Here is a 24821-nt window from a genome sequence, read left to right as displayed (position 1 = left end):
AGATGGTGAAAAATCTCCCGAAGATTAAATATCATTCAACAAGTCAAAAGATAGTAATGCTCTTATTTTTATCTCGGAGCTCATACATTTCAAATCGAATAGCATTGTCAACCAATTGATTGCTATTTTTACAATTCTTTCCATAACTATTCTAAGCAAGTATAGTCTTGAAAATCCATCTGAAATAAATAAAAATGCACTTACCGAAAAAGCATTAATTAAAGCAAAAGCATAGTAAATTGAATTAATACTAATAAATGAGTGTTTTTGATGCAACAAATTACTTAAATGCGAAAGAAGTGATTATTATATACAACCATTCAAAGGAATATGCAAGATGCAGATGCCTGAAATACATATTGAATAAAATAAATAATTCTACTTTGATGTGACGTGATGTCTTATTACAGAGCATACTTCCTATTATGGACATTAATATTTCCTAAAAAAGTATATTAATGGTAAAGGAGGTAACCCCAAATGAAGTGTGGATCTATGATTGCAAAAGTATTGGCTACATGCGTTTGTGCCTCTAAGGTATATGCTGATATTAGAAGAGAATGCGGTTCTTCTGAGAACGAAATGCTGATTGATCAATTCCAACAAAATCCGGTAGTCCAAACAACAAATCAAGAGTCTGTTATTGACGGAAATCAAGGATTATGTGATATTTCCGAGCCAAATAATATTATTGTTGAGGTAGATCCCAAAGATAATAGCGTTATTTTTAAGGAGAGAAAAGTTGAAAAAGGTGAAGGACCTGAAGAGTATTATTATATTGAACTCTGGGAGAAATTCTATCTTACTAAGGAGGAATACGAATCAATTGTTAAGAAGCAAAATAAGGGTGCCATTGAACAAGCTGAGCAAGAAAATGTGTCAATTGCTGAGGAACAAGATGAGCAAGAAAATGTGTCAATTGCTGAGGAACAAGATGAGGGATATGCCACTGAAGAAGAAAGTGAGCAAGAAACTGAATAAGCTATAAGAATTCTGAATAAGGTGAGTGATTAACCCATCTATCAAAGAGAATAAATAATTTTATTCAATTTTTGTAAATTTCAAATGTTTTATCAATGCAGTACTTAAATTATACAAAATACTGAAGCTTGTGCACTACTTAAGAGGATTTGCTATTTTCAGCCAGGAATCTATTCTGGGTTTCTACAACTTCAGTACTTGATGTGCATTTAGAGTATTCATCAAGAATGTCCTGGTTAAGCTTGTAAAACTCATCTCCATAGCTAAATCCATCAAGAATCTCATATGCTTCATCAACAAATCCACAGATATATAGCGAGGCGCTGAGCGCTTCTGCACAATTGAGTTTGAATGGTTTTCCGTAATTCACTGGATTTGCTGCAACCATGAATGGAAGAAGCCTGTTGTGCTTCTTAGGCAGTTTTTTGAAATCAACAGCATCCAACTGTGCCCATGAACAGTCAATAAGTCCTATTCCGAACCTTTCTATGATTTCCCGATCAGAGGGAGATATTGATTTGTCTGCATCAGGCGAAAGCACAACTCCCGAAAAGTTTCTGTTCTTCTGGATAGATTGTACCTTTTTCTGCCTAATCAGCTTTTTTCCAGAGCATCTCTTTGGATCGCATTGCTCAAACTCATAAATAACTTTTCTCATTCAGAGTCGTCTAGGGTATTCAAATGACTCAAACATTTTAATTTCTATGCATCAACCTCGCCATGTTCATGATCTGTTCCCTTTTCACTCCACACATCAAGCATATCATCAACCATTTTTCTGAAGTTTTCATACTCAATGCGATATACATCTACTCTGTCCGAAGAGAGATACGTTCCACCTCCAGCACAAACTATTCTTGCATTATCTTTCTTTTGAATATCTTCATACATTGCAGACACATTCCCACTGACTGATATGACCGTCTTTATGTCTACGCATGAATACTCAAAAAACAAGAGTTCTGCAAGAACCTGCGAAAGACTACAAGTCGACACAAGATACACCGATTGTTTCATTCGATACAACTTCACAATTGAATCATATAGCCTTGTTATCCGATTTTTCATAAGCCTGTCAATCATATAGAAAAGAGGCGTGCATATAAAATTCAACTTTTCAGGCCCATTAAACACTCTCTCAAGCTTATAATACTTCTCACCCTTTATGTCTTTCATCGATCTTCCATTATAAGATCGCTCAGCATGACGTTCTCCTACATCGCCAAGTGTACTAATCACCTCTCCTCCTCGATCAATACAGAATAAAATATCTCGGATGTCCGATATCCTTTTGACTGCTTCTTCCTTCGCCTGGCACCTTAACCATTTAATGTCAAAAATTGAATCAAGATCAATCACAAATACATTCTTGGCTCCACGCACAACACCCTCAATTCTCATTACCTCCTCACAAGAAATCTCAGGTAATTCAATCTTCAAAGACTTTATCTCATCCCGTACATCAACCACTCTGCTCAACTCCCTTTTCATAATCTTGTCCTTTCTCCTGTCAGACTCAATCTTCGAAATAATAAACGAACTCCTTGTGTCTTCAAACATCTTCTCATAGTTCTTCATGCACTTGAAATCCTCCCTTGCCTTCTCAAATACAGCCTTCTCAATCAAGCCAATCCTATAAAGATGATAATATGTTGAATAGACATATTGATTGATATTTCTCTTGTCTGCAAGGCACGGAATCACTTCAAGTGATGGAATGTCTGTTGCTTCTATCAACTTTATCACAAACACATTCTTTTTGGTTCCTAATAGAGACCTTGCCTGCTCCTTCAGTGGAGGCCTCATCACCACCTCCCTTATTTTTTCTCTGTTATTGCTCAGAAACGCCCTATCCTTGCATCTATCAAGCAGATCAGAGATGTCAGATATCCCCTCCATTTAAAGGGCTCCTAATTATCCATTTGTTGTTTCATTGCACATCAAAATATCACCTACACACTGATGTACTTACATCTTCTACTAGTCCATCTACTTCTCTAAAATAACAAACAAACTCTCCTCCTCCGCTCCATGATCAATTACCTTAAATCCTGTTGATTCGCAAAGCATTAACAACTCTTGGATACTATACAAATAATAATATCTCTTGATGTCACTCCGAAGTTTCCACGATGCAAAGTAATCTCCATCAGACATATCATGCGCACGAGAAAACTTTCTCTTGCTACTTACTGCATCACCCCACACATACAACAGCATCTTTCCTCCATCCTTAAGAACCCTTCTCATCTCATTCATTGCCTCTTTTCTTCGGCAACTCGTACTAAAGTGATGTATCACTGCAACACTCATTACTAAGTCAAAACTATTGTCTCCAAAAGCCATGTTTAGGACATCTCCTCTTACCAATCCCATACATTCGACTCTTGCTGCATCTTCCAACAAACTGCCGCAATAATCAAGCCCAATAATACCCGGAACAATAAACGATCGTCCATTGCCACATCCAGCATCCAAAACTAGTGAATCAGGTGTGTAATACATATCAAAAAACTTTCTTGTCATTCCCCAATGCTTCCTTCTTGTGTCTGAAAATTCTGATGCATTTTCTTCATAGAATTTATGCACAAATTCATGCTCAAAGGCATTCGGATCATTCATTGATGAAGGTCAGCTGCAAACACAATTTATATATTACACTCTACTAAACACACATATTTTATTTATCAAATCACCTCATGCAACTCTACATTGGCTACACGTCTTGCCATGGCCTGTAAATCCCTGTCATTGCTTTCACACATGTCCATAACCATGCTTCTAATCTCTTGATCCATTACAGATAAATCAATAACCTTCAGTACACTTAGCTTTACATTGACTACTTTGTCATTCAGCAGCCTTTTTATAAAGTTTGTTCCATGGACTTCGTCAAATGAAAGAGCTGCACAAACCGATGTTATTCTGTGCAAATAGCTTTTAGATACAACTGCAGTCTCTATCTCTGTATGCCATTCATATGTCCAGCTATATATCTTAACAAGCTCTCCTATACTTATTGATGCCTCTTTTCTTATATCATGCACGCGGTCATGAAGATATCCAAGAAGATACTTCGATAGAAACTCATACAGAAGTCGCTCATCCTGCTTCGAAGTCTGCACAATCGACTCCAGAACCTCCTTGCGCATCCTCCAATTTGGAGACTGTTGGAGCGAGTTAATGAGTGGAACAACCACATTCCTGTACATCTCCGCCTTCTGCACACACAGCAATGCTTTCCTAACCTCCCAGTTTCCATCAGAAATAACATCTTTCAGTACTTCCTGAAACTCTTCTCGGCATCCCACTGCTTGAATTGCCAAGGCCCTTACTGTTGGACTGCTGTCTCTTAAAAACAATGACACAAACCCACTCCAGTCCTTTACATGCTCCATGCTCTTTGCAAGGCATATTCTGATCTCTTCCTCCGGATCCTCAGAAAGATACAAATAAACAGTTGCTATATCATCGTCACAGAGCTTCTCAATTTTCTTTACAATAGCATATCTTCGTCTCCATGAATTTGAAACACATGTTTCTGCAACAAACCGTGTCTTTTTCTTTATCAACACAATTACATCAGGTGCCATACATTGCACACACTCAGACCAGCTCCTATGCAGCTCTTCTACAATATCAGCAAGTTCATCGTCATTAAATGGCTGTCCATCGCACTCCTCAAGCGCAGATACTGTGCTCCTTACCACTGGCACAGACGTATCATTTATACACGCCTTCACTATACTCTTTACCTCTTCACATCCAAACCTTAGTGCCACCCATGCAACTGCCTGACGCTGTGTGTAAAAAGATGACCTCAGAAGCCTGCCTACAAACTCCTCTACACTTGATGGAAACACATTTAAAATCCTTTCAATCAGCGGCTTGGTCTTTTCAGGCTCCTCAAGAAGCATCATCTCACACACATCCAAGTGTGCCACTTCAGGAAGTATGGTTCCTAGATGGTTTATCAATGCATCATTGAGCATTTTGTCTATCCCAACAAGCAGCTCAAGCTTATCAATGGATGCCAAACCATGTGCACTGAACTTCTCTACAAGGTCTGAAATTTCATTACCAGCCATTTGAAAGGGCTCTGCAATGCAAACCTTGAACCATTTTATGCATGTGTAATTGTACAAAAAAGATCCATGGCATGAAATACACAATCACATCAAAGGCTCTGAATGAGAAAATATTGACTGTGCATGTCAGAGACAGTGTGTACACCGGAGGAACGTCAGGAACACTTGTGAATCAGGACACAGATACAGTGCTATGTAAATGCAAAAAGTCTGTAAGAACAATAGCAAGTCATGGCGATTATATATGTTGTGGAAGCTATGATTGCACGGCAGTGCTTCTGCACAATGACAAGGTTATGGATGTCATTGAAGGGCCAGACACAGAAATCAAGTGTGTGGCATTTTCTGAGGATGGAAAGCACCTTGCAATGGCTACTAGAGGAAAATCTGTCTGGATAATAAAGCTTTATGGAGAAATTGAGGTCGACAAAATAATAGAAGATCACTTACATGACGTCAAGGGATGCAAATTCCACAATGGAATGTTATTTACATATGGATACGACAACACAGTGAAAGTGTATGACAGGTTTGATTATGATGATAGTTGGGAACTAATGCAGTCGATAGACGAGAGCAACACTGTATGGTGCATAGCATTTCATAAGCAAAAGATGTTCTGTGCGACTGAATATGGGATCATAAGTGTATATAGCCTAGGGAATGGATGGGAACTCGAGATCACCAAGAAGATGTCGATGTTTCCAATCTACTCCATATGCGAGATAGGATGTGGGGTTGCATATATTCTGAATAGGCAAAGTATTGGAATAGTTAATGAAAACCTGAACCTGATAGAGTCGATGGAGAACATCCATTCAGATTGCATAAATAGCATAGCATACGATGCAAAGAAGAATAGGATAATCAGTGGAGGGGATGACGGGATTTTGAATATGATTGAAATGCAATAGAGAAGGAAAAAATTGCTATTTAATTATAACAAAAATGAACCCCAGAAGATGCAGATGAAAAAGACGAATCAGCTTGCAATACCTGATTTACAGCCATCCACAAAGATAAGAGTGGTTCTGGATGCGTTTTCTAAGTATGAGACAGATATGTAAGTGATGAGAGAAATATCCTTGGTTCGTGAAACTGAACTGTGATGACAACGATTGTTTCTGATACTAACTTTAGAATTGGCGTTAAGCTTTTGAAGCAGAAGAAAGGAAAGGAGGAAGGCATGAAGGTGGCCTATATTGAGTTCGACTCAGTAGATATCACTGAGAATGCGTTCGGAGATGGAACGATAAAGATTGCAGGAGCAGTGAAGAACTTGAGATATGCAAAGAAGAGGGCACAGAAGTTTGGAGAGAAAGGAGTTATTTCAGAGAAGAAAGTTTATGTTTCAGGGATTCCACTGGATGCGGACAAGGATGATCTTTCAAAACTCCTGGGGAAATGTACAATTTCTGGCCTGGAGAAGCGCAGTGGATATGTTTTTGCAGAGTATAGCACGCACAAGGAGAGAGACGACGCAATCACCAGGATCAACAACAGTAAGCTTAACAATGTAGCCTTGTCTGCAAGCCCGGCGTATGAAAGGCCAGCTTCAAGGACATCAAGCTTCAGCAGCAAGAGAAGCAGCAGTAGCACTGATTAAATAGTGGATTTACGGATGTCTATTTTGTTAATTTTATGTTTTTATATTGTATAAATGGTTGTTAGTGTAGCCCGTGAAACAGTAGATGACCGAATACGAGTCTAGTTTGGTTGTGGAAACAGATGCAGTGAAGGAGGTTAAGCTGCCTCACACAGCAAAAATAATCCTTGTGAATTCAGTAGCTGCTGTTCAGGAGTCTCCATTTGCAAAGTACCTGTATGTGTCTGACAATGGCATTAAAGTGTATCGGCTCTTGCCTTTTAAGATCCATCATGAGATTGAATACAGCGGAAGTATCTCTGATCTTTTAATTATTGGCGATCAGATGATTGTTCTTTCGAATGAGTCAATTGTAGTGTGGGATGGAAAGAAGACGCAAGTTATTGCAGATCACTTTGATGGGCGCCTTGGAGCCATCGGTCAAGATATTGGAGTGCAGGAAAATGAAAGACTATCTGTATATTCAATAGAAACACTCGAATTGAAGGATAGATATGCTGCAAACACGCATTACTACATACGAGATGTGCTTTTGACATCCATAGAACATGAGGTTTCTTTGTACTCTAAAGGAAAGAAAAGTCTTCGGATATACATGCCTGAAAGAATAACCAAGATATGCACAGACCCACTCCTTACAAATATATACTGTGGAGGATGTGATGGGAGGATATTCTGTTCAAACACAAGCAGTAGAGAGCCAATAACCATGGCATATCACAAAAGCGCAATAATTGGCCTGGAAATAAGCTTCTGTGGGAAGTACTTATATTCTGCAAGTGAAGAAGGCACCATTTGCATATGGGACCTGAATACAAATACTGTAGTTGGTAAGGTAGAAGTTGGAACTAAAATACGTAAAATCAAAGCAACATACATTTCTGGGTGGGACAATTCACTTGAAAAGCATCAAGACAAGATTCTAGTTGCCAAGCACATTCAGTAACAGACTGGATAATGGCTCCAATGAAATCGATATTAAAGATTATATTAACATGTTTATAATAAATCGGAGAACATAGTGGAATGGTAAAATGCTCAAAAACAACACTTGTGCTTGATTCTATCTCTTTTTGTACCCTTTGGAAGCACAAACAGATTCTGAGGATCCCATCTCCTTCCAAGTGCTTGTTTTTCCAATAGATCTGTAGCCATGTCTTCAAATATGCAGCTTACGTTCTCACCGGTCTTTGCGCTTGTAGTGTAATATCGAGCGCCTATCTGTTCAGCCTTCTGCTTGAATTTATTTTCCATTGCATTATAGGTTGAGCTTGCCACCTTGTCCTTTTTATTCCCTACAAGAAAAAGCGGGACATTCGATGTTTCCTCTCTGATTCTGCTAACCCATCTGTCAACACACGAAAACGTCCTTTCATCACTCACATCGAATACCAGCAGGATTCCGTCTGCATTTCTATAATAGCTCTTTGTTATTGAAAAAAATCTTTCTTGTCCTGCTGTATCCCAGATATTCAGCATTATATTCTTCCCATCCAGAACAATACTCTTAGAGACAGTATCCACACCTATAGTTGTCATTAGTGACTGCTTGAAGTCGTCCTCCTTGTATTTGTGAAGCAAGCACGTCTTCCCAACATCACTTTCGCCAAGGACAATTATCTTGTATCGGTAGTCTATCTTAGATATGGACATTTCGTAGTAGGGGCTTAGTGTGTTTGCAATTCCATCTTTTCAACTGCGTCCGGTGTATTTCGGTACTTTGAATACAGCTTATATATACTATAAGCATTCATATTGAGTATCTGTATACTGAATATGAAACAAAATACACCAATGATTGATGTTTATGCAAATCAAGCCAATCATCTGCAATGTTTTTAAAAGAACAAATAAAGAAACACAAATATAACACAGTTAAGAGTAAGGGTTAGTGATGGATTCAATGCAAAGGTTTAGGCATATATCAAAGGAATGCACAAAGAGATACTCCCCGAACATAATAAGAAACCAAAAGTACAAATGGTACACATTTTTCTTTGCTGTGATGAGACTACAGTTTGAGCACTTCTTCAATACGTTTATTTTCTTCATATGTATGACACAGATGAGAAAGGAATATCTTGTGTCATCACCTATGTCATCAGTGGCGCCATGGATGATGGTTTTGTTGTTTTCGTTGTTCAAGGAAGGTGTTGAAGACTACAAACGATATGAGCGAGACAAGGTCACCAACAACCAGTTGTATACCAAGCTTACAAACGATGGATTTGTGAGCGTTTCCAGTTGTAAAATACAGGTTGGAGACCTGATAGTGCTCGACAAGAATGAAAGAGTGCCTGCAGATATGATATTATTGAAGACATCGGATCCCACCGGACAGGTATTTATTAGAACAGATCAGTTGGATGGGGAAACTGATTGGAAGCAGAAGCTAGTGGTTCCACAGATACAGTCAGCGTCCTTTGAAGAGATAGGCTGTCTGAGTGTCCTTGCAGAGGAGCCTAACAAGAGTATATATACATTCAATGGGAAGATTAAGATCGGAAAATTTTCTGAGGAGGATCTTGAGGGAGTTGCAGAGGAGGAGCATATGGAGGAAGGAATTGGGAACAGGATTGAGAAATTCTTGGACTTTGGATTCAAGGCAAGAGATGAAAGTGATCAGACAATCCATGAAAATTTTATCAAGGATGTTTCGTGGATAGCGTCTGATGAGCATAGTCGAACAAAGAACCAAGATGAGATATCACAGCACATGCAAAATGAAGATGAACTAGTCATGAATGAATGTAGCAATGTGGAAATGCAGGATTATGCAAAAGATAACAAATGTACAGTGAATTATGCTCATCCCTTAGGCTATGAAAATGTGATTTGGATGAGCACCGTAGTTGCAACATGCTCGGTTCTTGGATGTGTCATATACACTGGGAAGGATGCAAGAGCGATTCTAAATACTTCTCGACCTAGGAACAAAATTGGAATTATTGAGCTTGAGCTAAATGGATACATGAAGGTTCTAGGTGTTGGCTGTGTAATACTTGCAGCAATATACACCTATATATGTGGAATTGGATCACGACCAGATATTGTCTTTATCCGGTTTCTTGTTTTGTTCTCGTCTGTGATTCCAATATCATTGAGAATCAATATTGATTGGGCAAGGTACTGTTATGCAAGGTACATTTCTGCGGATGATAAAATTGAAGGTGCGATTATGCGATCGACAAGTCTACCTGAGGAGCTCGGGCGTGTATCGTATGTACTAACGGACAAGACAGGCACGCTAACTAAGAACGAGATGGAGATGAAGAAGATACATCTTGGGACGATCTGCTATACAAAGGAACTGAATAGGGAAATAAACAAGAATCTTGCAAAGGTGCTGACAAGCAGAAGCAATGGGAAGGGAATGTTTTCGAGAGGAAAAAGAGACATTAATGTAAGAGTGTATGATCTAGTACAGGCATTGAGTGTGTGTCATAATGTCACGCCGGTAGTGTCTGGTGATGAGGTTATTTATCAGGCATCAAGTCCTGATGAGATTGCGATTGTTGAATGGACTGAGTGCGTTGGTATGAAGCTGTTTAGAAGAGACAGGAACACAATTGTGATCCGTGATCCTCTCAATGATGACCAGGAGTATCAGATACTGTATGTTTTTCCATTCACTAGCGAAACAAAGCGGATGGGGATTATTGTGAAGCATGATGAGGAGATTCTATTTTTTGTGAAAGGCGCAGATGTTGTAATGAACAAGATAATTAAAAGCAATGATTGGGTTGATGAAGAGGCAGATAACATGGCTAGAGATGGATTAAGAACGCTTGTGATAGCAAAAAAGATGCTTTCTTTGGAAGAGTTTTCTCAGTTTGAAGATGCATACAACAAGGCTAGAGTTAGCCTGGTTGACAGGGCGGAGTCATTGAATGAGGCAATGGGAATGATAGAAAAAGAGATGGATGTGCTTGGATTGACAGGGGTCGAAGACAAGCTGCAAGACGATGTCAAGGTTACTCTTGAAAACCTAAGGAATGCAGGAATGAAGATATGGATGCTCACAGGAGACAAGATAGAGACAGCAATTTCGATTGCAAAGTCATCGAGGATATTCCACAGGGGCAGCAACTACCTGGTGATCAGCAATGCAAAATCGATTGGAGAAGTGAAGCAGAAGCTGGATCTTCTGAGAGGATCGTACTACAACTCACTAGTGATAGATGGGCAGAGCCTTTCATATATAACAGATAGCTACATGAGTGAGTTTGTACAGCTTGTGTCCGAGATGGAGGCGGTTATTGGATGCAGATACACGCCTACTCAGAAAGCAGTGATGGCAAGGGAACTGAAGAAAGCAACAAAGAAGTGTATTTGCTGTGTAGGAGACGGAGGCAATGATGTTTCAATGATCATGGAGGCCAATGTGGGAATAGGAATTGTTGGGAAGGAGGGCAATCAGGCATCGCTAGCTTCTGACTTCAGCATCAATAAATTTTGCCACATCTCAGATCTGCTGTTCTGGCATGGAAGAAATTCTTATCAAAGGACTGCAAAGATATCACACTTGATAATACACCGAGGACTTACTCTTGCTGTTATTCAGGCAATCTTCTGTTCGCTCAATGGATTTGTTGCTTCAGGATTATTCAGAGGAGAGCTGCTGATGATGTTTGTAACTGTTTACTCGTTCCTTCCGATTTTCTCGATTATTTGCTCGAGCGACATCAGTAGGAATGTAGTGATGAAGTTTCCTGAACTACACAAAGAGCTTATTGAAAACAAGCTGCTTTCGTACACACACTTTTCTGTATGGACACTGATATCTTTCTATCAAGGAACAATCATGATGATAGCATTTTATTTGCTGAAGCAGGAGTTCTTCATTATATCGACTTTGACATTTACATGTTTGGTGATCAATGAGATTCTCATGGTGATGCTTACGGCTACAAAGAGGACACCTATGATGTATTTTTCATCTGCGCTATCTCTGATAGTTTATATTGTGTATTTCATGATTAGAAAAGGGCTGTTAAGGTATCAAAAGCCATTCTATCTCTTCCTTGTGAAGATTATAGTTGTTAATGCTCTTGCGATAATGGTGAGTGTAATTCAGAAGCTTTGGCGCAAGTACATGAGTCCGCCAACTTATTTGAAACTTGAAGTGTTGGTCTGAAGTATAACGTAATATATATATTCCAGTATAATTATAGGCAATTGTGGTTATATTAGAATAGGCAGTAAAATGCTTTGACAAATAAAATGATTTTAATATGAAACGACTTGGTGATTTACAGCAATGAATGGCTTTATGTGTGATACGGCACTTATGAGCTATATTTGCATCATTCATTATATGTAAATGATTTGATTAGTATCTATGGCTACGTTGATTGTGTTGCATTTCTTTATTTCTATTGTAGCCTCTGTTTATGTTATATTTGATTCTTTTGGTTGATTCATCTTGTGTATTTCTACTATAGTTATCTTGATTGTATTCATTTGGATATCTGCTATTGTGCATTTTATTATCTTCAATGTATGTGGTATGCTTGTTGTGTTCTTGCGATGCCATGTTTTGATATTCTTTTTGTGTGTACAGAAGATTTTGGGCATCGAAAAGCTCTCTTTCAAGATCTGAACTTGGATTTTTTGCATGAATGAATCCACACAGATCTTCCTTACTGCAGCATCCTCTGTTGTATTCGGCACATATCCCATCGCTTATTCTATCGGAGCATCCGAGTTCCGAGGCGATTCGCTTTCCACAGTAGTATCTCTTTGAGATCGCTCTTGTGCATTTAAACGCGCTTTGTTCCTCGAAGAACTCAATGTATATGTTTCCCTGCAGATGTGTGCATCTGTTTGATGCAATCACAAGCTTTTTCACTGGTCCGTATTCTATTGACACTTCAGAAAACCAATCCTCATAAAACAGGTCAAAGTGTATCTGTAGTGCATTTACACTCAGGGTAGATGTGGAATCGTTTTTCGGATACAGATACATGTTCTTTACAACAACGATTCTACTGTTTGATGGAATAATGTGTGTTTTTGTACACTCTGAGCCATATCTGCATCCATTTGTTTTTAAGTAGAACATGCATTTTTCTTCCTTACTTGAAGGCATTATCCAGGGATATTATGGTAACAAATGCATGAAAAGTGTTTATGTAAAGGTATTTATGCAAACATGTTTATGTAAAACATTGAACGTGTTCAGAATGACTTACTTTGAATTACCGTGATATGGTATTCGCAAAGAATGTAATATAATTGGACGAGCCAAATATCTTCTTTTGGTTGTAAAGACATGATTGATCGAATGAATGATAAAATACATGAATGAGCTTTGTGTATGATAACGTCTAATGGGAGAGATGGCTCAAAGATGATTCTGTACGACTCTTTGCACACAACTGAAGCAGAAAATCTCAAGGAAGCATGCATGAATGTAATAGAGAAAAAAGAGTCTGAAAGCGGAATGAGCTTGTCGTGTATTTTTGAGCAATTCAGGCAGATATGCTGCTGCATGGACAGTTTTGAAATGGACATGGCTGTAAATGAATCTCTGCTTTCGTTAATGCAGCATTTGGAAAGGAATGCATCAGGCGTAGAAGGACTGTTCATCAACACTCGGTCCTCAGAAAGCATGAACAGCTGTGTGAGTCTGCTTGAGTTTAACGAGAAGATAGATTATGAAAAGATTGATGTGCTTGACTTAGCGATGGCATTCAGGGTATATGTTGAAAAGAACCTAAAAGCAATTATTCCAGTAAAAGTACGGCAAAGTGTAATAGAGGCATACAAAAGCAACGATGAAGAAAGGAAAAAGGTGATTATATCGAGGATTCCATTTGTATTAAATGATTCGCACAGGATATTCCTGAAGTCGCTGAAGAGAGTGTTCCAGTCGATGCAGGATGGCGTTGAAGATGTGCAGCGCAAGATGGATGAAGTGTATGAAGTATTTGGTCCACTGGTTGTTAGAAAGTCTGAAGACATGTTCGATACAAGTACTTCTGTACTGAAGCAGATTTTGGTTGATTTGATGAATGCAAATTTTGACGAACTTCCGAAGTCATTTTTTAGCGCAGCAAACGGAATCCAGAATGGAAGTTAGAATTGAGAGTGCCGTAGAGTATGATGTTCTGAATAAAAGCTGGTTTTCATTGATTTTGTACTGTTGTAGGCTTGTAAAGTGTTGGAAAGAGCGGATAGGAATGTAGAGTGACATGTGTAGAATGTATGTTGTGAATGGCTGAGAGTGTTAAAAAATAGGAGTAAAATGCAACCGTCCATGATGGGAATCGAACCCACAGCCTCGGCTTTAGGAGAGCCGCGCTCTACCGATTGAGCTACATGGACACGAATTATAAATCCATGCACAGCGACCTGCCACAAGTAGTGTCATGTATGTTGTAAATGTAAGTGAATGATAAGTATTTCATATCACATGCTTGTGTACTTATTTCTATATCACATTTATTCATATTTCTATATCACATTTATTCATATTTCTATATCATATATTTATACTTATTCACATTATGTATATATAATGCAATCACAACTTGATTCTACCACATTGTACAATTCAATTCAAGTTGTACTTTGAAATTCAATCCCTTATAAATGGTCAAAAGCAGTAATGTGGCTGTTCATAGCCATATCAAGTCACTTGGACTAGACGAGCATGGGATTCCTATCAAGGTTGCGAATGCGGTTGTTGGTAACGACAACGCAAGAGAGGCTGCTGGCTTAATTGTTGATATGGTGAAGTCAAGGAAAATGGCTGGAAAAGCAGTTCTGATATCTGGTCCGATTGGCTGTGGAAAAACTGCACTTGCTGTTGGAATCAGCTGCGAGCTTGGGCCAGAAACACCATTTACCACCATGAGCGGAAGCGAGATGTATTCGAGTGAGATAAAAAAAACTGAGGTTTTGCAGGAAGCACTGAGAAGATCGATTCTGGTGAAAATCAGGGAACTGAAGGATATATACGAAGGCGAGATTGTTGAACTAAAGATTGTTGACGAAGACAATCCTCTGTGCTCGTATTCCAAGAAGGTCAAGGAAATGTTCATCACCTTGAAAACAACAAAAGAATCTAAAAGACTAAAGCTTTCTCCAATGCTTCATGAGCAGATAGACAAACAGAAAATAATCAGTGGAGATGTTGTGTACATCGAGATGTCATCTGGAATCATCAAAAAGCTTGGAAGAAGCGAAGCACATATGAACGACTTTGATCTGGAGGCTGATGCTTATGTGCCGATTCCAAAAGGCGAGGTTCAGAAGAGAAAAGAGGTTATTCAGTCTGTAACACTTCACGACCTTGATATGGCAAATGCTAAGCCTTCTGGACAAGACATGCTCTCTCTTGTATTTCGAATCCTCAATCCAAAGAAAAGTGAAATAACAGACAGACTCCGTGGAGATGTCAACAGAATGGTAAATGAATACATGGAGAGGGGGAATGCAGATGTAATCCCCGGTGTTTTGTTTATTGACGAGGTTCATATGCTTGATATTGAATGCTTTACATTTCTACACAAGGTGCTTGAATCGCCCCTCAGCCCAACAATTATTTTTGCATCCAATAAGGGAGACGAGTTGATCAGAGGAAGTGACGGGGTTGCTGGATGCTTTGGAATAACAAAGGATTTGCTTGACAGAGTGGTTGTCATAAATATCAGCGGAAATGATGCAGAGTCAAATAAGGAAATACTGCGAATGAGAATGAATGAAGAAGGACTTGAAATGGATGAAAATGCATTTGATGTATTTGCAAAGCTCAGTGTTTCAAGAAGTTTGAGATATTGCACAAGCCTTGTTCCACTTCTGAAGACTTATGGGAAAGTTATTGCAGTTGAAGATGTGGAAGAGATAAGCACGCTTTTCCAAGATGATTGATGAGCTGCTGTTGTGATTAAACGGTTTAATTTTGAACCCTGTAATGATTCTATGTTGTAAATGTGGGATTCCCATTGAGCCAAGGCTAATGAATATGTGTGATAGATGCCTAGTTGCTGAGGTTGGTATATCCTCTAAAGTGAAGCGAAGCGTTGCGGTTGAACGGTGCAGAGGATGTGAACGATATCTCCAGCCACCAAACAACTGGGTGGAGTTTTCATGGGGTTCAAGGGAGTTTCTTTTGTTTCTGGTCAAAAAGAACAAGACATTGAGTAAGCTTTGCATTGTTGATTCAAACTTTGTGTATACGGAGCCTAATTCTAAAAAGATAGTTGTTGGCCTCGTTATTAAAGATTCTGATGTTGAGCAATCTCTTGAGATCAGATATAGTATAAAGAATCAGCAATGTGCAGATTGCGCAAAGGTTGAAGCCAAGCAGTACTGGAACAGCCTTGTGCAGGTAAGACACAGACAAGAACATCGAAGGATGTTTATATATCTGGAGCATCTTATTCTAAAGAACGATGCATATGAAGACACAACGAATATCAAACAACGCAAGGGAGGAATTGATTTTTACTATACAGATAGGCATGGGGCGATTAAGATGGTTAATTTTTTGCAGAGTGTGCTTCCGATCAAGGTGAAGGTGTCTGAAAGGCTGATAAGCAAAGATGTGCACACAAGCAAGTGCAATTATAAGTTCAGCTACTCTGTAGAGATTGTTCCGCTGTGCAAGGACGATCTGGTTGTTATTAGCAAAGATGTTGCAAAGTGCCTTGGAGTAGGTGAGCTTGTAGTGGTACATAAGATAGCTACAAATATTATTTTATTTGATGTGAAGCAGATGAAGAGTGTTAAGATGACTGGGATGTTTTATTGGGCCAACCATGATGCATTCAAAGTGCTAATGAGTTCTAAAGACTTTAAGAAGTATACAGTTGTAATGAAGAACAAACGGAGAAATTTAATGGAAGAGTGTTATGATATGACGGTTACTGAAAATGGAAGTGATTTTGTTGAAGCTAGATTTCATGTGGGAGATTCTCAGGAAGACGATGTGTTGTTAGGATACGATTTGCAGCATTCTAATCTTGCATTTGAGTATGAGAAAGACTCTGATGTGGTTCTTATTAGGAAGGAGCCGAAGAATAATGTAAAATGGAAGATAGATGTGAATGAAAGCAACATAGGAGAGTATAGACTGTTTGTGGATGATATTCAGAATGATAAGGAGATGCTTGAGAGGATATGCGATATAGAAACAAAGGATTTGGTTGTTGAAGAGCTTGAAAGGTTTGGGATGCATTGATGATTGGAGGTTATGGCGTGCCTGATGAGTATAATTTATGGATTAATCAAGAACTCCTTAATTTACATTAAGTCGATGAAAGGAGAATGGGGCATATATATAGTTGTGTGTTTTTTGAGGCTTGTGATGCCGGATTGCGATGAGCTTGCGAATGTACTGAAAAAAGACAGTAACATTATTGTGACGAAAGTAGGATGTCCCTTCTGCATAAAAGCAGTAGATCTTTTGAGCGAATGGAAGATTGAGTTTCGTGACTTTGATGGAGCCAAGAATAGAAGTCTTGACGAAGCGATCAGTACGAAATACAGCCACAGTACCTTTCCAAAGATCTTCTTGAAAGGCAAGTTTATTGGTGGATTTGATAGGTTGAGTGAGTATGTGAAAACAAAGGAGTTTATAGATCTGTTTGGACCTAAGAAATAAATTTTTGAAGCATTTTGTATAAATATAACAACGTCGATTGAACTAAGCTAAGCTATGGGAATGTCAGTGAAGGTTTATCAAAAAGAAAAATATATGAGCCCCTGATGGATAGTCTGTGTTTGATATTTGATGAGACACCAAGTGATCCAAAGGATGTTCGAGTAGGCGATTACATCAAGGCTGAGGTGAATGGGTCTGCTTTTACGGCAAAAGTGACAGATATGACAACAGTAAAGAACGGAAAGCATGGTGCGGCAAAGACTTCGTTAGAATCAAAACTGCTTAAGACAGGAGCAACCCATAAGTTGACTTATACATCCAATGACATGGTTGTGTTGTGTCGACCTACAAAGCTAACATTACCGCCTATAATTGATATTTACACTGACAAAAAAAGTGGCGTCACAATGATCAATTTTATTAACGCAGATGGCAGTGATGTTGAGCTCAAACTTGATGAAATCATGAGTGCAGAAAATATTAAGAAGATATGTGAAGAATTTAAAAAGAACGAATCTGAGAAAAAGGAGCTTATCTTAAAATTTAAGGCCTTTTCTGATATCTGGCTGTTTGATGGCATTAATAATGCTTCCACCAGCTCCTAAGATAAACAACTGTTGAAGGATGGCGTTTGATTGTTTTTCAATAAAGTTTTCGTTTTTATTGTGTAGAATATAATATGTATTTGATGAATTAGCTGTGAGTAGAGCTCAATATAGCGTTTGGATTTGTATCCCCAGGAATGAATCTAATAAGTGAACTCCGTGAGTTTGACGCACATATCGACTACAAGAACGATATGGACAGTATAAGCAAGTTTTTGCTATTTTTTGAGGAAGGAGGAGAGCTGCCATATGTGAACTGCTTAAGAAGGCTTAAAGAAAGCATTGAAGTTGATATGGAAGATATAGCGATTTATGACGAAACTGGACTTGCAAGTAGAATTGAACGGAATGCGATGTCATACATAAATATGTTCTACAGGGCAATAGATGATATTCTTTACAACGAAGAAGAGCTTGCAATGGAAGAGAATGAAGGAGATGTTTTTTTCTTCCACCGGATCTCGAGATTCAAGGAGAAGTTTCCTGACAAGAAGGTTTCTGAGGTATTTCCTTCTTTTTTATTACGCAGGTACTCACTGATACTGAAGCCACGGAAAGGATTGAAAGTATGTGGAGTCAGAGAATTGAAGTCAAAGGACATAGGTGCCTTAATGAAAGTAAGCGGGGTGGTTACAAAGGTTAGTCAGGTGAAGCCAAGTATCAAGGTTGCAACATACATATGTGAGAGCTGTGGAACAGAGACGTATCAACAGGTTGAGGGAGATGTGTTTGATTTACTTGAGGAGTGTGGAAGTGAAAAGTGCAGAATTAAGAACATACGAGGAACCTTGATTCTTGTTACAAGAGGATCAAAATTTATCAAACACCAAACGGTTTATATACAAGAGTTGACCAGTGATGTTCCCCATGGATGTATTCCAAGGATGCTGGTTGTTGAGTGCTACTCTTCAACTGCAGAGAAGTGCAGACCTGGAGATGTAGTGGTTGTTGGAGGTGTTTTTATGCCTAAGCCATATTATGGGATAAAAAGGCTGAAGGCAGGATTAATTACAGACACTTATCTTCATGCAATGCATATAAAGACGGCTGGAGATCATATATTTGAGCATAAAATGGAATTGAAAAGATACTCAGTAGAACAGCTGGTGAGTTCGATTGCACCGGAAATATTTGGGATGGATGATGTAAAGAAAGTGTTGCTACTGATGCTGATAGGTGCGCCGTTAAGAGTTCAATCTGATGGAATGAGGATACGAGGAGACATCAATGTACTACTACTAGGAGATCCTGGAATTGCAAAAAGCCAACTGCTCAAAACATGTGCAAAGATAAGTAAAAGAGGAATATATACGACAGGAAAGGGATCTAGCGGAGTAGGGCTTACAGCAAGTGTTTCGAAAGAACAGGTGACTGGAGAGATGGTGCTCGAAGGAGGAGCATTGGTTCTTGCAGACGGAGGAATATGTTGCATTGATGAGCTGGACAAGATGAACGAGATTGATAGGGTTAGCATTCATGAGGTGATGGAGCAGCAGAGTGTTTCTGTAAGCAAGGCAGGAATAAATACGACGCTGAATGCACGGTGTTGTGTGCTTGCAGCAGCCAATCCTGTAAGAGGAAGATATGATATAAAGCAAAGTGTAGAACACAATGTAGGTCTTCCATGCTCACTTTTGTCTAGATTTGATGTGGTTGTTATTCTCAGGGATGAGCCTGACACTGAAAAGGATGAGCATCTTGCTAAGCATATAACATCCATACATCTGAATGAAGAGCTTGACTCGGTGTCTTATGATGAGGTTCGTGTGGTTATTGAAGAGGCCAAGAAGTTGAATCCGATGCTTCCCTCAAATCTGTCGAAGAAATTAACAAATGTATATGTAAAGGTTAGGAAGGAATCTTCAAATATCACGCCGAGATATCTCCTGTCTTTAATAAGGCTAACTCTTGCACATGCCAGACTGAGATTCAGTGAAGAAGCATGTGAGGACGATGTCAATGAGGCATTAAGATTGATGGAGGTCATGAGAATACCAACACCAAAACGAAAGAAGGAAGAGATCTCGAATAAGCGAGCCATCTACAACCTTATTCTCTCATTAGCGGTTGATGATGGAATCAAAAGATATGTTAAACTTGGCAACCTGTGGGACGCAGCGAGAGGGAAGTATAACGCTGATGAGATACAGAATGTAATATCTGAATTTGCATCCTGCGGTATTTGGATTAAGAACAATGATGAATTGACAATTTTCAACTAAAGACTAATTGATAAGAATAAAGCGGATTTTAGTAGAAGTACCCAAGGATTTCTCCTCCAACGTTTTCTTCTTGACATTCCTTGTGATCAAGAACGCCCTTTGATGTGCTGAAAAGCACATGGCCAAACTGCCTGGCAGGAAGAAGCCTTGATCGGAAGTCTTCGATCTTATCGATGCCAACTCTGTAATTCGGACAGATTGCACCGCACCTATTTAGTCTTCCGTTAAGGTCGATGATGCTTTTGCCTTTCATCTTATCTTTGATATACGAAAACCCAGAAATATACCCATGTTTCAGCATCTGTGTGAGAAACGTGCGCATCTCCTTCGAATCAAACTTCAGAATAAGCTGTCGTTTGCCTGCTCTACTGGCATTATTGATTGCCTTACACATGTTCGCCAGACCTGCACTCATCTTTAGGGGCAAATTTTTTATGCATAATTGTTGTGTATGTCATGCTAATGCATAGATAGCATGAATATTGTGCTTGTTCTCACCCCATGATCTTTGTTTTTTTCCTGATTGTATTGACACTTGCATACATGCTCTTTATGAGTGTGAAAGGTAGAAAGGGCTCAAGTATCGTGAAGTTTGTTGGTCCAAGAGGAACTGGAAAGACAACAACATTGAATGCACTTCTTAGAGTCAATGGAAAAACTGTACCAACACTGGAAAGCTACAAGGTCATGTATGAATCTATTACAATTCATGATGTGATTGAGAAGGAGGGAAGCTTTCTTGAGAAGTATGGAATTGATGATGCATCTGCAACATATTTTTTCTTTCTCAAGGATTTTAATGATGCTTGTAAGCATCCAGAAACAAAAGGATTCGATATCAGGCTTGTTTATTTCGGATCATGCGATGCCAGCAAAGCTAAAGAACAGAAAGTCATTGTACTGAATGGCAATCCATCGGAAATCAAGATCCATCTTCCGAATTGAATACAAATATAAATAAACTGATCTTTCTAAGCATTAGGAGTATTTGTATTTATACACACAATGTCATTAAATAATCCATAAAACTGCACCTTAGAATTGACTCCCTCAGATATTCTCATGGTTGCCAGCCCAACTATTTTCAGTATCTCATAATTCTCAATTCTCTTGCATGCTTTGAAAAACGAGCTTATTAGATCTGATGCATCAAATCCTTCATCCCATACTTGATTAAACTCTGCAATTGCACTTTCGATGTCGCTTTGCATAAGCTTCTTCAGTATGTTCTCAATTCTTCTTGGAGAAGGAAGTCCTATTATCTTGATAATAAATTCCTCATCTACAGTAAAAGACGTGTTTATGCATGCCTGAAGGATGTTTAATGCCTGGCGCATGTCACCATCACTGAGATCCGTAAGCAAATTCAAAGCCTCTTCTGTTATGTTGATTACTTCATACTTCGATATCTCACTAAGTCTACTGAAAATAATTGAATGATCTATCTTGTCGAACCTTAATACTGCACATCTGCTTTGGATAGGCTCAAATATCTTTGCAAAAGCATTGCATATCAATATAAACCTGCAATCGTTGCTGTGAATCTCCATGATTCTACGCATTGCTTGCTGCGCTGCAGTGGTCATTGAGTCTGCCTCGTCAAGTATGATTATTTTAAAAGCACAGTTTACCTTGCGCTGTGCAAAGCTTTTTATTGTTGTCCTGACAGTGTCAATTCCTCTTTCATCAGATGCATTCAGATCCAAAACTCCTTCTGGATTATTGTCAAGAAGTGTCTTTGCCAGCATCTTTGCACATGTTGTCTTTCCGGTTCCTGGAGGACCTGTAAATAGAAGATGTGGCATATCGTTGCTTTGAACTATCAGTGAGATCATCTCAACCGTTTGAGGATTTCCAACGACCTCCTGTACATTCTTTGGTCGATATTTGTTCACAAGCAGATCCATTAGGGCTGCTGTAGTACTCATTATTGTATCTATCATGATTATTCTACAACAGAATAGCAGTTGTGTATACTTTGATTGTTTATTATCATAATAAACACACATTTAGTATTTAGCTACTACTCCTTAATACTGGCTGTTTGAAGTTGATTATTGAGACTATACATAATGAAACAAAGGTTTCGGATTTCATATTATTATTAATGCATTGACATTACCGCAAATATAGATGCTACTGCTGCTTCTCACTGGCCTGGCACTTGTGAATGCAAAGAATTCATGTGTTCCCGGCTCTGCGGAGTGTGCAGGAAATACTCTTCGTGTCTGTGGAATGAACAAACAGTGGGCTGTGATTGACTGTCCCGAAGATACTAAATGCAAGGTACTTGGTGAAAACGTAACATGCGCCAGTAATAGCAAAGATGCGGATGGTCTCCATAAGAAACACGATATTGATTCACGTCTTAGTGATCAAGATCCTGATTCTGATATTGCCAATCAGGACAATGAACATGTTGATGCGAATCCAGAGCATGAAAAGAATAAAAGCAATAATGGTAATATCGATAATGATGATAATCAAACTACCACTAAAGAAAATGAACATCATGATGAATCACATGAAAGTACCAAGCCTGAGGATGATACAAATAACAGAGACAACGATACTCAACAACCAGTCAGGAGTGGACGGTTAAGAACAAAGCGTAATGCTTCTCCAAGATTACGAAACAACGCAAAGACAATCACACGGACAATAAACAATGGAGGAGAGTCTTCTACTGTAACCATCACAAGAATGATTGTCCAAAAGCAGGCACCTTCAGAGATCAAGCTTGAGTATGTTTCAAACCAAATAGAGCCGAGTGTTAAGCCTATTGATGCATCTGCGTCCAGTCAGCCATCTTTACCCAGCAGCCAGAGCAAAGAGAATGTAGCTGAACCATTAGCAACTAATGTTAGTGCCCCTAAGAGCACAGGATTGATGAATCAACAGCCAGCAACATCCACTCCGAGTACATCTAGTCAACAACCATCAACATCTACGTCTGGTCAACAACCATCAACTGCTACACCAGCTCAATCTACATCAAATACCAATGCATCTCAACCTATACCAAGTTCACCGAATTCTAGTACAGTTAATAATACAACTAATACATCTCAGCCTGCACAAAACACATCTAATGCTGGTTCAACTAACACAAATGGTTCATCTCAGCCTGCACAAAACACATCTAATGCTGGTTCAACTAACACATCTCAGCCTGCATCTGACAAATCTAATGGCACATCTGGCAGCAAACCCAGCGTTCCATCATCCGGCGGAAACGTGAACATAACTTCTGAAAAACTTATAGAGGCTCTGACAAAGCTGAGTTTTGCTCCAAATCCACAATTCGTTGATGCAGTGATCAGCAGAGTAAACTCAAAGTTTACAGATATGAACAGTGCAGTCATGTTTTTGGCACAATGCGCACATGAGTCTGGAGGATATCAATACATAGAGGAAATAGCATGTGCTGGCGGTACAGGCTGTGCTGGCCAATATGGAACAGGTGCACCGGGGAAATCCTACCATGGACGCGGGTTTATACAATTATCATGGCCAGATAACTACAAAGCAGCAAGCCAGGCTCTTGGATTGGGAGAAGATCTTTACAATGATCCTGATAAGGTTGCACAGGATCCAAACCTTGGTGCCGATGTCTCCATATACTTCTGGGAGGCAAATGTAGCAAATGCACCAGGCGTGAAGGAAAACCACTTTGGTGCATCCACAAAGGCAATCAATGGGAGTTTAGAATGCACAGGCTCAAATCTCGACAAGAGCAAGCGAAGGTTCGAGATATATACTGCTCTTGTTGAGGCATTCGGCGTTAGCGATCCTGCTGATGAAAGCGGATGCTACAATTGAATAAGAAAACATACCAAAACAAAAATCTTTACATCTACGTAGTACGATCAATAAGATATCGATATCTGGGATTAAAAACTCTTTCTTACACGTTCTCAAGTAATCAAATTTTTCTTGCACAATTCCATATGTCAATAGCCTTGGATCAACATTCAAAACCTCCAATACACAGATCACATCATCTACAAAAAGTCTGGATATCAAAGATAGTTCTTGTATGGATACTTCACATCCATTAAATTCCTTCAGTATTTGGAATACTTTGTTCTTCCAGTACTTTCTGTAAACTGTCAACCCTTCATTACTAAAAGGCTTTTCTGGTGTTCCAGGTGCAAGAGTATAGCTTATATCAATCATCAAATTAGCATAGCCTTTAGATCTGTAAGTTGGCAGCACTAGCAAGCACGACAGGTTATGTTCGGAGCTTTCCTTTTCTTTACTGAAAAATCCTGCAAAGCATCCATCCACTAGAAGGATGTAAAACAGATATCCCTTGATGCCCAAATACAATGTTTTTCTCTCGATGAATGCCTTTCCTATCATGCATATCCTCCTGCACATTAAAGACTGTTTTTCTCCATCCACTTCAATTACGGCTGTATTTTCTGCATAATCATTATGTATGCATTTGCCAGGCATTTTCCCAGTGCATGAATGTTTATGGTTTTCCATTGCTACAGAGTCATATAATTGAAACAGACATTTGTTGCATATGAAAATTACAGAGCTGTCTGAAAACAGCCATACCCTATGCGTAAAGTCTACTAGTGTATTTACAAGCATCATTTGTGTTACTTCGGTTGTTCTTTTGTTGAAACCTATGCTGGATATTTTCGTGCTGTGTTTGTGTGTTTTATGCAGTTTCTGAAGATATGAGTTGAATTC

General features: G+C 39.0%; 22 protein-coding genes and 1 non-coding gene across 23 annotated transcripts; 13 read left to right on the top strand and 10 right to left on the bottom strand.

The window, feature by feature from the left end:
• Nucleotides 1-480: 480 nt before the first annotated feature.
• Nucleotides 481-981, top strand: M896_021890 (uncharacterized protein; the record flags this gene model as incomplete). Its single annotated transcript, XM_014708905.1, has 1 exon — nucleotides 481-981. The coding sequence occupies one exon, from the start codon at nucleotides 481-483 to the stop codon at nucleotides 979-981; it is 501 nt and encodes a 166-aa protein (XP_014564391.1).
• A 139-nt stretch (nucleotides 982-1120) lies between these two features.
• On the bottom strand, nucleotides 1121-1639 carry M896_021880 (uncharacterized protein; the record flags this gene model as incomplete). Its single annotated transcript, XM_014708904.1, has 1 exon — nucleotides 1121-1639. The coding sequence occupies one exon, from the start codon at nucleotides 1637-1639 to the stop codon at nucleotides 1121-1123; it is 519 nt and encodes a 172-aa protein (XP_014564390.1).
• A 44-nt stretch (nucleotides 1640-1683) lies between these two features.
• On the bottom strand, nucleotides 1684-2880 carry M896_021870 (uncharacterized protein; the record flags this gene model as incomplete). The annotated part of the gene is made up of 1 exon (XM_014708903.1): nucleotides 1684-2880. The coding sequence occupies one exon, from the start codon at nucleotides 2878-2880 to the stop codon at nucleotides 1684-1686; it is 1197 nt and encodes a 398-aa protein (XP_014564389.1).
• A 90-nt stretch (nucleotides 2881-2970) lies between these two features.
• Nucleotides 2971-3603, bottom strand: M896_021860 (uncharacterized protein; the record flags this gene model as incomplete). Its single annotated transcript, XM_014708902.1, has 1 exon — nucleotides 2971-3603. One exon carries the CDS (start codon nucleotides 3601-3603, stop codon nucleotides 2971-2973), a length of 633 nt encoding a protein of 210 aa, XP_014564388.1.
• Nucleotides 3604-3668: 65 nt separating this feature from the next.
• M896_021850 (uncharacterized protein) lies at nucleotides 3669-5069 on the bottom strand (the record flags this gene model as incomplete). The annotated part of the gene is made up of 1 exon (XM_014708901.1): nucleotides 3669-5069. The coding sequence occupies one exon, from the start codon at nucleotides 5067-5069 to the stop codon at nucleotides 3669-3671; it is 1401 nt and encodes a 466-aa protein (XP_014564387.1).
• A 71-nt stretch (nucleotides 5070-5140) lies between these two features.
• Nucleotides 5141-5983, top strand: M896_021840 (uncharacterized protein; the record flags this gene model as incomplete). The annotated part of the gene is made up of 1 exon (XM_014708900.1): nucleotides 5141-5983. One exon carries the CDS (start codon nucleotides 5141-5143, stop codon nucleotides 5981-5983), a length of 843 nt encoding a protein of 280 aa, XP_014564386.1.
• Nucleotides 5984-6031: 48 nt separating this feature from the next.
• M896_021830 (uncharacterized protein) lies at nucleotides 6032-6675 on the top strand (the record flags this gene model as incomplete). Its single annotated transcript, XM_014708899.1, has 2 exons — nucleotides 6032-6132; nucleotides 6210-6675. The coding sequence occupies 2 exons, from the start codon at nucleotides 6032-6034 to the stop codon at nucleotides 6673-6675; spliced, it is 567 nt and encodes a 188-aa protein (XP_014564385.1).
• Nucleotides 6676-6760: 85 nt separating this feature from the next.
• M896_021820 (uncharacterized protein) lies at nucleotides 6761-7621 on the top strand (the record flags this gene model as incomplete). Its single annotated transcript, XM_014708898.1, has 1 exon — nucleotides 6761-7621. One exon carries the CDS (start codon nucleotides 6761-6763, stop codon nucleotides 7619-7621), a length of 861 nt encoding a protein of 286 aa, XP_014564384.1.
• A 92-nt stretch (nucleotides 7622-7713) lies between these two features.
• On the bottom strand, nucleotides 7714-8328 carry M896_021810 (Rab GTPase; the record flags this gene model as incomplete). The annotated part of the gene is made up of 1 exon (XM_014708897.1): nucleotides 7714-8328. The coding sequence occupies one exon, from the start codon at nucleotides 8326-8328 to the stop codon at nucleotides 7714-7716; it is 615 nt and encodes a 204-aa protein (XP_014564383.1).
• A 241-nt stretch (nucleotides 8329-8569) lies between these two features.
• M896_021800 (P-type ATPase) lies at nucleotides 8570-11812 on the top strand (the record flags this gene model as incomplete). Its single annotated transcript, XM_014708896.1, has 1 exon — nucleotides 8570-11812. The coding sequence occupies one exon, from the start codon at nucleotides 8570-8572 to the stop codon at nucleotides 11810-11812; it is 3243 nt and encodes a 1080-aa protein (XP_014564382.1).
• Nucleotides 11813-12007: 195 nt separating this feature from the next.
• On the bottom strand, nucleotides 12008-12766 carry M896_021790 (uncharacterized protein; the record flags this gene model as incomplete). Its single annotated transcript, XM_014708895.1, has 1 exon — nucleotides 12008-12766. The coding sequence occupies one exon, from the start codon at nucleotides 12764-12766 to the stop codon at nucleotides 12008-12010; it is 759 nt and encodes a 252-aa protein (XP_014564381.1).
• Nucleotides 12767-12994: 228 nt separating this feature from the next.
• M896_021780 (uncharacterized protein) lies at nucleotides 12995-13759 on the top strand (the record flags this gene model as incomplete). Its single annotated transcript, XM_014708894.1, has 1 exon — nucleotides 12995-13759. The coding sequence occupies one exon, from the start codon at nucleotides 12995-12997 to the stop codon at nucleotides 13757-13759; it is 765 nt and encodes a 254-aa protein (XP_014564380.1).
• A 172-nt stretch (nucleotides 13760-13931) lies between these two features.
• On the bottom strand, nucleotides 13932-14004 carry M896_021770. Its single transcript has one exon. It is a non-coding gene; the product is annotated as a tRNA-Arg (tRNA).
• Nucleotides 14005-14271: 267 nt separating this feature from the next.
• Nucleotides 14272-15552, top strand: M896_021760 (DNA helicase TIP49; the record flags this gene model as incomplete). The annotated part of the gene is made up of 1 exon (XM_014708893.1): nucleotides 14272-15552. The coding sequence occupies one exon, from the start codon at nucleotides 14272-14274 to the stop codon at nucleotides 15550-15552; it is 1281 nt and encodes a 426-aa protein (XP_014564379.1).
• A 43-nt stretch (nucleotides 15553-15595) lies between these two features.
• Nucleotides 15596-16864, top strand: M896_021750 (ribosome stability and mRNA decay protein; the record flags this gene model as incomplete). Its single annotated transcript, XM_014708892.1, has 1 exon — nucleotides 15596-16864. One exon carries the CDS (start codon nucleotides 15596-15598, stop codon nucleotides 16862-16864), a length of 1269 nt encoding a protein of 422 aa, XP_014564378.1.
• A 126-nt stretch (nucleotides 16865-16990) lies between these two features.
• M896_021740 (glutaredoxin) lies at nucleotides 16991-17287 on the top strand (the record flags this gene model as incomplete). The annotated part of the gene is made up of 1 exon (XM_014708891.1): nucleotides 16991-17287. The coding sequence occupies one exon, from the start codon at nucleotides 16991-16993 to the stop codon at nucleotides 17285-17287; it is 297 nt and encodes a 98-aa protein (XP_014564377.1).
• Nucleotides 17288-17391: 104 nt separating this feature from the next.
• On the top strand, nucleotides 17392-17892 carry M896_021730 (uncharacterized protein; the record flags this gene model as incomplete). The annotated part of the gene is made up of 1 exon (XM_014708890.1): nucleotides 17392-17892. The coding sequence occupies one exon, from the start codon at nucleotides 17392-17394 to the stop codon at nucleotides 17890-17892; it is 501 nt and encodes a 166-aa protein (XP_014564376.1).
• A 137-nt stretch (nucleotides 17893-18029) lies between these two features.
• M896_021720 (minichromosome maintenance protein) lies at nucleotides 18030-20114 on the top strand (the record flags this gene model as incomplete). Its single annotated transcript, XM_014708889.1, has 1 exon — nucleotides 18030-20114. One exon carries the CDS (start codon nucleotides 18030-18032, stop codon nucleotides 20112-20114), a length of 2085 nt encoding a protein of 694 aa, XP_014564375.1.
• Nucleotides 20115-20142: 28 nt separating this feature from the next.
• On the bottom strand, nucleotides 20143-20529 carry M896_021710 (ribosomal protein S15A; the record flags this gene model as incomplete). The annotated part of the gene is made up of 1 exon (XM_014708888.1): nucleotides 20143-20529. One exon carries the CDS (start codon nucleotides 20527-20529, stop codon nucleotides 20143-20145), a length of 387 nt encoding a protein of 128 aa, XP_014564374.1.
• Nucleotides 20530-20615: 86 nt separating this feature from the next.
• Nucleotides 20616-21059, top strand: M896_021700 (uncharacterized protein; the record flags this gene model as incomplete). Its single annotated transcript, XM_014708887.1, has 1 exon — nucleotides 20616-21059. The coding sequence occupies one exon, from the start codon at nucleotides 20616-20618 to the stop codon at nucleotides 21057-21059; it is 444 nt and encodes a 147-aa protein (XP_014564373.1).
• A 26-nt stretch (nucleotides 21060-21085) lies between these two features.
• M896_021690 (C-terminal domain of replication factor C) lies at nucleotides 21086-22021 on the bottom strand (the record flags this gene model as incomplete). Its single annotated transcript, XM_014708886.1, has 1 exon — nucleotides 21086-22021. One exon carries the CDS (start codon nucleotides 22019-22021, stop codon nucleotides 21086-21088), a length of 936 nt encoding a protein of 311 aa, XP_014564372.1.
• Nucleotides 22022-22247: 226 nt separating this feature from the next.
• Nucleotides 22248-23936, top strand: M896_021680 (endochitinase; the record flags this gene model as incomplete). Its single annotated transcript, XM_014708885.1, has 1 exon — nucleotides 22248-23936. One exon carries the CDS (start codon nucleotides 22248-22250, stop codon nucleotides 23934-23936), a length of 1689 nt encoding a protein of 562 aa, XP_014564371.1.
• Nucleotides 23835-24722, bottom strand: M896_021670 (histone acetyltransferase; the record flags this gene model as incomplete). Its single annotated transcript, XM_014708884.1, has 1 exon — nucleotides 23835-24722. One exon carries the CDS (start codon nucleotides 24720-24722, stop codon nucleotides 23835-23837), a length of 888 nt encoding a protein of 295 aa, XP_014564370.1.
• Between the last annotated feature and the right edge of the window lie 99 nt (nucleotides 24723-24821).

This window comes from Ordospora colligata (assembly GCF_000803265.1).
Source record: "Ordospora colligata OC4 chromosome Unknown contig_02, whole genome shotgun sequence".
Lineage (NCBI taxonomy): Eukaryota > Fungi > Microsporidia > Ordosporidae > Ordospora > Ordospora colligata.
The sequence above is the reverse complement of the archived record's forward strand: the minus strand, read 5'-3'. Positions and strand labels throughout refer to the sequence as shown.